Here is a 10,313-nt window from a genome sequence, read left to right as displayed (position 1 = left end):
TTCATCAGGTTTTATTTCAAGATCCCTGTGTTACAACAAAGTCTCTTGAACTTTTAACAAGCTTACTATATTCAGCGGCATGTCCTTTACACGTCAATCAAACATTCATGCCAGGGCCTTACACACCACAAATAAAGCTAAGAGCAAAATGGGGAAAATTTTTCCAATAATTCCATGTCATAATTGTCAAATCTATGTCTTATAAAAATCAGAATCAGTAAAACATTCATCCAGAAACAGTGACTTTCACAGTGATATAGTGCAATTCATCATAAAACAAGTCTTTAAAAGTTCTCAGTAAAATCAAAAACATCAAAAGTAAAAAAAAAAAAAAGTAAAAAAAAAAAAAAAAAAAAAGAGAAGTGTCATAGTGTGTTGATAAAACAATAAAATGTCAAATCCATGTCAGATTGGTTCCTAAGCAGCACGGAGAGAAGCCTCGTCTTCTCAGGTCTCAGGTACAGATGGAAAAGCAATTTTATTTGAGGCTTGCATGGATTTCCAGAAATCCTCTTACTGTCTGAAATAACACACAAAGTCCATGGCCTTCTGGATCCTGGAGAGAGAGAGAAACAACAAAATAAAAGTAGGCATTAATAAACAAAAATATATTTAAAAAAAACAACTTTTGATTTAGAAAAGTTTAGATTTTTCTATTGCTTTCTTCTACTGTTAGATCGATATATATCGGCCTGTAAAACCTGCAATGACATTTTATTTTCTTTGCACATTTTATTTATTCATTTAATTGTTCAATAATGTTTTTGTATTTGTGAATTCTTCATTTAAAAAAAAAAGCAGTAATGTATTTCACAGTTTCCCCCACCTATTCTTTGGTGGGTCACCCTTAGGTGCTGCTAACCCACCTAAAACACTGAATCCTTGTAATTTTTGGTATGACTTTGGTCAATTTGAAGATATTAAATACCGGCACAAAATATCAGCTATTTGCAACAAGTCTAAAAATATTGCTATCAGCCTTCAAAAACCCATATCAGTCAAACCCTGCATTACTATTTAAAACTAACTGGTCAGTCAGCAGAGGAGAGTAATCTGGCTTTACTTTGTTTTCGCACTTTACTGTGTGATTTCCACATTTTCCAATTAAAAGAACTCAATCCTCTCATACTTTTACAGCTGCATGAAAAATATCACATCTAACGACGCTCTCTTTTCTAAAAAGACTTAACTTTTACTCTTAAATGAGCAACTTTTACTTCTACTCAAGTAAAATATCAGTCAAAGTAACAGTGTTTCTACTCGAGTTGGACATTCTAGTACTCTTTCCACCACTGACAAATCAAACATTTAAAATAACAGAGCATCCCTACTCATCGACACCCAATTAAAAAAACCAAATAAATCAAACCACAGAGAAAAACACCAGCACAATGGTAAAATGAGTTATCAAGTGTGTATCATGTTGTACCTGTCTGTGGGATATCCTCCCTCACACAGGTTCACCAGAGCGTAGAGATGCCTCAGAGCGTATTCAAACTGAAACACAAGAAGACACCGAGTGTCAAAAACATCAACCACAAGTGACCTTTATTTTCAGTGTACTGTATGCAAATGATGGTGACCCAAGCTAATTTCCCTGAACACAAAGGGAATTTTTGAGAATATACCCATGCAGACGCAGGAAAATACCCAGGAAATATTGTGTTTGAGCGATGTGATGAAGGATTTAGTGTCATTTAGTGTCACTTCTGAAGGATTTTAGGACGATTTCACTCTAGCCTGACAACTATTATTATTAATTATTATCAAAACAGGCAAGGGACAAAAAAAACAATCCATCCCTGCATTTAAAGTCAGACATATTCAGACATTTAAAAAGACAGAACAGCAGAGTCACTCCCCGTCTTCTGTCATAGATTGACAATGCATCTCTTCAAGAGGAAAAACACACACACCACCATTTCCTCCCTGTATCATCTCCATACTCCCATATCCTCTTTCTAGTCACTCTATTATGCGCTCCTCTTACGGTAAACACAAATTGCTCTACATTTCTCTCTGTAGCACTTATTTTCTGTGTTTCTTTTTCTAGCACTTCTCTCTTACAAGATCTTTTTTTTGTTTACACCTTACTGCTGGTTGCCTATAATGTTGGTAATGTAGGAAGTGAAACTTGGCCTGCTGTTGCGCTCACTGTCGGTCACTCTGCATTGCAGTCAGCTAAATTTATCCTTGTGTTATGAATGGCATATATATAAAACTGGATGTGATATTTCCCATTTTAAAAAGAGAACCAAAAACCAGTACCGTGCCACAGGAGTTCGTTTCAACCATCTGCTACAAATAAAACCTGTCAGAACTGTGACTGATTGAGCATTACGTCAGACACAGAGAGGAGGAAAAGAAAAGTCATGAAAATAAAAATTGGCACGTCTGGCAGCCAAAGACAAGCAGGATAATGTCTGAATCCCAGAAACAGCGGTCGCCCCGATCCTCTGCTATTGTCATTTCAAAGTGAAATATCTGGAAACCCATCCGACCAATGAGCAGAAGACAGAGGCAGAAGGCGTGACTCCGTCCTGTCAATCACTCCTCCTGTCAATCACTCCTCCTGTCAATCACTCCTCCTGTCACTCACCAGGAGGAGAGGGTGGCGTGTCGTTCCTTGTGTTGGTTTGAATTTCTCTTTCCTACAGCAGCTTTAACTTACCCACCAACATGTTCTATGGCCTTAATCTGTTAAATTCTAGTGCAAGTGCGAACTCAGCACAAACAGCGGTCAGTGCTGCTGTACCTCTGTTTTGTGCCAGTTGAAGCAGGTGTTTTTGTAGTGTTGGACTGCAGCCTTGTAGCACTCATGCTGGGAGAGATCCGCTTTGGCGCTGAGAATCTCCTGGGTCTCGAACTCGTCGCCAGTCACCCTCTGAACCACCCTGCGCATCGTCTCAGCCAGCATCTGCTTGACCTGAAAACACAGACACACACACACACACACACACACAGGGCAACAGCATGTTCACGCTACGTTAGAAATCTGTAAATGTCGTGTTAACTGCTGCGTTAGTGCTGTGGCATATTTCATGATGAATCTGATTTGCATCGCACGCTCCAACGATCCTCCACACAAGACAGGAAACAGTCAAAACATCAGACAGTAAAAACAGGGCCAACTGTTAATATGTGTGAAAACCACTGAATGTTCCTCCCTCTTTACCTTGAGGTGGCTATTGATCTCCATGAGCAGCCCCCTTGCCATACCAATATCATTGGTGGCCATCATCTTCCTCTTGAGGATGGCCAGCGGTACGTCGGGGCTGGGGGTCAGATCTGGGTTCATGACGGGTTGCAGGGTCATCGGGGGAGCAGGCTGGGCTCCCGACATGGAGTTACCCTGGAAGGCCATCACCTTCATGTGGGCCAGAGTCTGTGCAGGAAGCAAGAAGCTCATATTAAATAGCGGAAACGGGCAGGAAACGAGCTTTTTTGTCGCAAAATTCCCCTCGCCACTTTCACTATTCTGCAAGCCGGCTAGACATTTAAAAACAGAACAGAACCTCCAAATGGTTGTTGGTAAGAGAGGATTTACCAGCCACGGACAAAAATTTACAAGCATTTGGTTCATAGCAGGTAGTAATTTCCCCCATTGGGCTATTTATTCTTTTCGCTGACCTTGTTTCCGAACTGCTGGACATGGCTGGTGGTGGTGTGGTTCTTCACGATCTTGAACTGCTTCACCAAGGTCTCCTTATTCAGGTCCTCCTGTTAGCATAATGTTAGAGAACAAAAAAACCCATCAGAGACAAAACTATTTTATATATTCCCCGAACAAATTGTCTTAAAGTGGTAATCTGTAAAATCCTCATTTTTTATTTTGGCAATATCTTATACATGTATATATACTGTATATCATTGCTGTAGTTTTGCACTGCACTTCCCAGAGATCACTTGTCATCAAACTGTGTTTTTCAGTGGATTTTAAGTCGAGTAAGGGCTTTCATGAACTGGCTATAGGTTGAGTCACTAGTGTGTTATATCAATCAGCCATAGAGGGTGGCAAAATGTAATTTATGTATATGAAAATGTGGATTATTATTTTAATTTTCAAGATAATTGATTAAGATCTCAGTTGGGTCCTATTACCCGTTTAAATGTGTGCTGTAGCTGTAAATGTCTGCACCAATGGCACAAAAAAAACATTCCTGTACATTTATTGGAAATTTGAAAACCAAATTTGAAAATTTATGTGACAAAATATGACTGGGGAAATGGCGCTAACCATATCAGAGTCCTCCATCCAGTTGACACTGTACCAGTCTCCCAGGTACGTGTCTCTCTTCTCGTCGTAGTAGCAGGCGTAGGAGGATTCATGAGAGTTGGCTGCAGTGGTAGCATACACTGAAAACAGAGGAGAGAGTCTGATGTTAACTGCTATTACATGTTGGTAGAATATTTTCTCAATTTGACTCACATCAAGTGCAAGTCTCATTCATTGAGGCAAAAACAGACAAAACAGGCAAAAAAAAGACAGAGAACAGAGAACACAAACACATCTGAAACTGATCGATCGGGGGAAATGCAAGTTAAAAACTGCCCTGAAGAAGAAAAACATTACTTTCCATTTGGACTTTGGTACAGACATTTCAGTCATGTGCACCACATTCACAGATGTTGTTATGTAAAAAGGTGATGCACACAATATAAAAACTTCAATTCAGCACAATAAAAAACAGAACTTTGATCAGGGGGAAACGTTGTGTGCATCACATGAGACTGAGCACATGAGGGAGTGACTTCGCCCACAAAAGTGGCACCAAACATAATGCTGACCTCAGTGATAGGCAAGACACGAGGGTCAGAACAAGCCCATAGATCAACCACCAAAGCTGTCCATGATATTCTTGGTAGAGCGGGCTGTTCTATTTTTTTTAAATTTGGGGTCAGGGGTCAAACTGTCACAAGGAGCAGTCAAGTTCATCTTTGTTCCAGGCCGATCGATTGAGAACGTTTTATTGACTGGCCTCGTTTCATTATCTCCGTTTTGCTTTTCCTAGAAAGTGGTTCTGATGAGGTCACGTTCAACTCACCGTCAATATCAACAGGCAGGTGGTTCATCATTGACCCGGACTCACATGCCTCGATATAGAACACCATCTGCATGTGTGTGTGTGTGTGTGTGTGTGTGAGAAAGGAGAGTTGTGGAACAAAAGAAGAGAAAAACAGGTTTCGTGAGCTGACAACACCATCTTCCACTACATGATTCATCATTAGCTGATTAGACATAATCTGTGACTAGGGGCATGCATGCACACGTAGGCCCAAAAGTTGAAAACAACAGCATGTTGGATCTCACCTTTTTGTATTTCTTGTTGTCGTGCATATATGTTATGGTGTCCTGGAGGTCTTTAACGTGGAGCTGCAGAGAGAGAGAGAAGGAGAGAGAGAGAGAGAGAGAAAGTTTAAAATTACTCTGAGTGTGCAAATGTTTCTTTTCTTTGAGACACATATACACATTTCACCAGATAACCACAACCCCACCACCCCGTTCCTGTCACCCTCTACAGTCAGTGTACAAACAAATATTGGAAAAAAAACACTGAACACCACACTGATCAAAAGTAATAAGTTATAAGTAATCTTTGTCTCCACAAGGCCATGCAAAAAATTGTCAGTTATCTTAAAAAAAACAAAAAACAGGCATGACTGTTGCACAATCACAAATTCTTGGGAGCCATTTCAGTGACTCAGGACTTTCCCGTCAGCCTTGTTAAGACGAACCGAACCAAAGTGAACAGCAGAACAACAATTACTGTTACTTTAATTACTGTGTGGTTCGTTTTTAGGGGTAAAAACTGAGTAATTTGTTTGGAGCAAGCAAGTTCGGGCAGAAACATGAACGAGAGCAGGAAGTAAAGAAGTGCTCACCTCATCGTCGGGAAAGGCCAGAATGCCAGGAGCCCCGTGATCGGTGAAGTAAACAAACACGTGGTCATTGGGGCCGCTGCCAAGAGGAAGAGAAGAAGATGAAAGACCTGATAAACCAGCTACACCTTATTCTACCTTCGAACAGATTTACCTTACTGCTCAAAATACTTTATACAGACAAACATACCCTGGAAACTTAAAGCTCTCTCCTCCAAAAAGAAGAGATTCACTACTCTAAATCTCCTTTGTATTCCTCATCACTTGCCTCTTCAGCACTTTTCCAGAACCACCTGTGACACTTGCAGCGTCGCCCTTCAGCACTGCCAGGAAGTTTTCAGGAGTCACAGCCTACAGGATACCACCATAAATAAGAAATAAGCAGAAAACAAAAAAAAAGGTGGTTTTAAGATCGAAATCTCACAGAAAAAAGCAGTTTGTTTGAACATTATCAGCATTGCAAAGCACCGATTTGTGTGCTATGCAAAAGTAGCCTGGATTTGCACTCTTGTACAAATATTTGGACTGCAGCACTCACATCCCCGGTGTAGTCTTTAGGAACTCCCTTGTACACGTCTGTGCCATTGGGCCTGTTGATCAATATCCCAGGGGTGGGGTTGCTGGAAACAGAAAATATGATTTACGCTGGCTGAGGGAAGTGAAAACGACTGACAAAACATTTTCACGCAGATGTAGCAACGACATGAATGATTCACCAATCAGGTGATGATGAACACAGAAACGGGTGAAAACTCCACAGCACTAAAGGTCTTTCCCTTTTTTACTGGAGAATCACGTTCTGAAACCCTCAACCTCAGGGAACCTGGTCTGTCAGTAACTGCTTTGTCACAATGATTCTGTGGGGAAGTCATGTTCATCACACAAAGATCATCATTTCATATGAAATCACTGGAAAACTTTACAGTGTTTGTATTATTGTCAAAGCCCTGGAAACAAGCTACTATCAGTATTGCCATTTGAACATTACAGTCTGTATAATAAATCATATGGGCTGCCCTCTTGTCCGCAGGGTTTTCTTTTAAATAAGAGTTAATCATTAACTAAAAAACCCAATCGATCATCACACTGTGAGCCATGTTACAGCATATATGTGACAGCAGATATAGGCTAAAACAATCAATGCTGCATCACTTTCTGTAAAACTTGACCTACATTATGTCAAGGTATACACACTTAGGTAGGGAAACTAATCAAATAATAGCGATATTACACAACCATTGTTTGTTACTACACAAAATTAAATCAATCAGCATCTTGAATGAGCTATGATCTCAGCAACTCTATCTACACTTGGGTTTCCATCTAAAAAAGGTATTACATAGATAATAGAAAAAGAGCAGCACCAATCCTGCATGTGCATTTATCTTTTTTTCTTTTTATTACCTGGTCAGTGCTGAAACCTAAATGTCAAGTGATACATACAGTCTACTGTGCATAGTATTCAGGGATTTAATGGTAACCATCCGAGTTCTACTTGACCCTCATATGTTTTCAGAAATTAAGTTAACAACTTTTTCATACTCATATTTAAGCAATTTATTAAGATAAAAGTATGTCGACCGTCCTTAATGTACAGCAAAAAAGTGGCTGAAAAATAATAAACAAAAAGTAAATAATTGAGTGTGACTAAATCTGAAATGTAGGATTTTTTTTTTTAGCAACAGTGCAAAAAGGCAAAGATAAAGACTCTGGTGGAGAAATAGTAAGAGGAGAAACTTGTTTGGCTGCTGATCCAACTGGGCCACTGACTGACCAATCAGCTCTCACTCTGCACTGCACGTGAGGCCCTTCTGTTTCTGTCCCATGTGTGTCATTAAGTACTATGAAACTCTGTCATCAACAAGTTCCCAACATCTCATGTAATTGGCGAATAACGAGATTCTGATTCTGGCTGAAACTGATGGATGTGCATACACTTCTGCCCTGCTATCCAGTCACCATCTGAGTAATACAACTCCCAAGTCGAAGCCCTGAAGGAGCACTAAAATTAGTTCCTTGTGACTCTGTGGACAAGCCTCAGTGTCTCTCTTTAAGTCAGCCTGTTTACTGTGAAGCCCGGTCTGAATACCGCTGCTCTCACAATGAACCTCACAGCGCCTACAAGCCACAGCAATGTGAGAAATGCCGAGTTGATTGTATAATGATTCTGCGACTTACAGGAGAATACAGACGACGTCCGCTTTTGGAAATATGCATAATTTAAATCATTACAATCATTTGATTTTTGACATGCCAACCTTTTAGAAAGGCCATTGATGATGTGCTGCAGTCTATAACAACATTGGACAGCATCTCAAAACACACTATTTAAGGCTCTACAGAAAGCTTATATCAGAATATATCTCAAACAAGGAGCAAAGGCACTGAGTCACATATGAAATCCTGTGATTATGGTTTCGACTGAAGCCTATGTCATGTATAAATGGCTTATAAAACCATTTATGAAACTAAAAACACATATATTTGCATACAATGTCAAATATTGAAACAATGTTTAATGTGCTGATACTTGCCCTTCCCAATACAATGACATTTGTGTGTATTTTCTATTGACTTACAAAGGGAAAAACAAGGACAATGGAAGCCAACAAAAGGCCAAGAACTAACACAACCAGCCTCCAACAGGGTTTGTGAACACTTTGAGGGAAACAATAAAACAATAAGTGAGTGTACAACAGTGATCTTTTGTGTACCACAAAGAAAAAGAGAACTCACTCCTCATTTTGCGCCAGGTCGTCGTACATCATGACCACAATCTGCTCATCTGGGACGCCATTCTTGTGGACAATCTGGTAGGCATGGCAAGCATCGGCCTGAGGGGAAGCAATAGGTAGAAATCAGGAACGCATTATCACAATGAGTCTCTCAGCCTATTCAGAGGCTGGAAACACTGTGGAAAAAAGGGATGCATTGTGGCTCCATGGAAGGGGCTTATCTGACAGTAAAGTCAGTCTTATCTTATCACAAAGCCAATAAGGAAAGGTTTCTTTCTTGAATCCAAGTAACAAAAACACTTGGGTCATGCACAGTGCTGACTTGATAAGGTGACATTGTGGCAGTAGTTTCACACAGGGCCAGTTTCATCTCTCACCTGGTGTCTGTAGTTGTACCAGCCATTGGAGCCGGCGACGATAACCACCCAGTTTTTGCCATTTTCTGCCTGCTGTGAGGGAAATGCGTTGGCCAGCCCGAGGCTCAGGCCCAGCAAGGCGAAGACTGACTTAAACATTTCCTCGCCTATGGATATCCTGTGTGGATGATAAGGGGAATTAAACGCCCTCCTTACTGTGGATATCTTTGTTTTCCAAATGCCCACTGAGTTGAGTTAAGTTAGCTTTATTGACTATGCTACGGGTTGACAACAACAACTGCAGCTAAACATAAAGCAACACACACAACCTGCCTGCCTGGGTGTCACATGATAACGATACTGACACTTATCTTTGGAAAGCTAACGTTCGCTAGCTGGTAGCATAACAAGCTAAACTTACCGACTTTTAAAAGCCTAGAATGCGACAAGATACATATACATCTCTCAACGTAGACAAAAAACAAGAGGAGAAAATAATTGTAATTTCGTTTACCTTCTCTTTGTTGCGGCGTATCAAGATGACAGCGATAAGCTACATGTATTCTGCACAGGAGTCAATGGGAAATTTATATGTGCTGTCGGGAACAACAGTGAGATAGGGAATCTACTTCGGCAGCCAATCACGTCGCTCCGTGGGCGGGGCTTCACTGTAAACAGTCATGTGCTCGAAACAGCCACAACATGTATGATCTAGTCTTAAAATAAAAACTAGATAAAGAAACTATCATCTCCGGTCGGTGAAGATTATGAGGTAAACGACCTGTGCCACAAACAAAAATAAATCATACTTTCATATAAACATGTATTTATGTCATTGTCCTTAAAATACCCTATCTTCACATAACTGACATTAGTTTGATAGTGCTTACTATTAATTCATGCCATAAAAAAATTATGTCAGCTTAAAAAGGAGGGTAAACTATTCTGCAAATGTAACTGGGTCAACTGAGTTTGCGTTGCCCCCAGTTTATTTGTAACTGTAGTACTGTGGTTGTAATACTTTAAATTATAGGCTTATCCTGTGATTTTTTTTTTTTTTACAATGCAGTGATTTCAGGTGGTGTATATTGAATGCATTAATTCTTCAGACTACGCAGTTCCTTATTATCTATGTAGCTGGGCACAGTAAAGAAATGTCATATGATTCACTCAATCATAAAATACCTTAGAAACCATAACAAACACCTTATAAAATACTAGATGAGTGCACCTGCTCAACGGATCAAGGGTTGCCTTTTAAACCTGTTTTCTAGGCTAACATTGAGTGTGTTGACCCAGAACTTCTAACATTGTCACTGTTAATGTTAGTGACTTGATTTCC

The 10,313-nt window shown here is 40.1% G+C and overlaps 1 protein-coding gene across 1 annotated transcript; it reads right to left on the bottom strand.

The window, feature by feature from the left end:
* lgmn (legumain) lies at positions 1 to 9,572 on the bottom strand. The gene is made up of 14 exons (XM_071529096.1): positions 9,486 to 9,572; positions 8,993 to 9,149; positions 8,617 to 8,714; positions 6,419 to 6,500; positions 6,149 to 6,231; positions 5,884 to 5,959; positions 5,312 to 5,374; positions 5,046 to 5,112; positions 4,238 to 4,356; positions 3,631 to 3,720; positions 3,176 to 3,385; positions 2,756 to 2,926; positions 1,430 to 1,497; positions 1 to 556 (listed from the first exon to the last, which is right to left on the bottom strand). The coding sequence occupies exons 2-14, from the start codon at positions 9,128 to 9,130 to the stop codon at positions 514 to 516; spliced, it is 1,308 nt and encodes a 435-aa protein (XP_071385197.1). The 5' UTR covers positions 9,131 to 9,149; positions 9,486 to 9,572; the 3' UTR covers positions 1 to 513.
* Positions 9,573 to 10,313: the final 741 nt, after the last annotated feature.

Source organism: Centroberyx affinis, unplaced genomic scaffold (genome assembly GCF_046629955.1).
Source record: "Centroberyx affinis isolate AG114_WGS23_722 - 3 ecotype Tasmania unplaced genomic scaffold, CSIRO-AGI_Caff_v1 ptg001765l_1, whole genome shotgun sequence".
In the NCBI taxonomy this organism is placed as follows: domain Eukaryota; kingdom Metazoa; phylum Chordata; class Actinopteri; order Beryciformes; family Berycidae; genus Centroberyx; species Centroberyx affinis.
The sequence above is the reverse complement of the archived record's forward strand: the minus strand, read 5'-3'. Positions and strand labels throughout refer to the sequence as shown.

Coding starts and splice junctions, on each gene's coding strand:
- lgmn (XM_071529096.1), bottom strand. CDS start 9,130: ATGTTTAAGTCAGTCTTCGCCTTGCTGGGCCTGAGCCTCGGGCTGGCC. Junction 4,357..5,045: donor CCTGCCTGTTGATATTGACG/GTGAGTTGAACG, acceptor CTCTGTTTTCAG/TGTATGCTACCACTGCAGCC. Junction 1,498..2,755: donor TCAACTGGCACAAAACAGAG/GTACAGCAGCAC, acceptor CTTGTGTTTCAG/TTTGAATACGCTCTGAGGCA.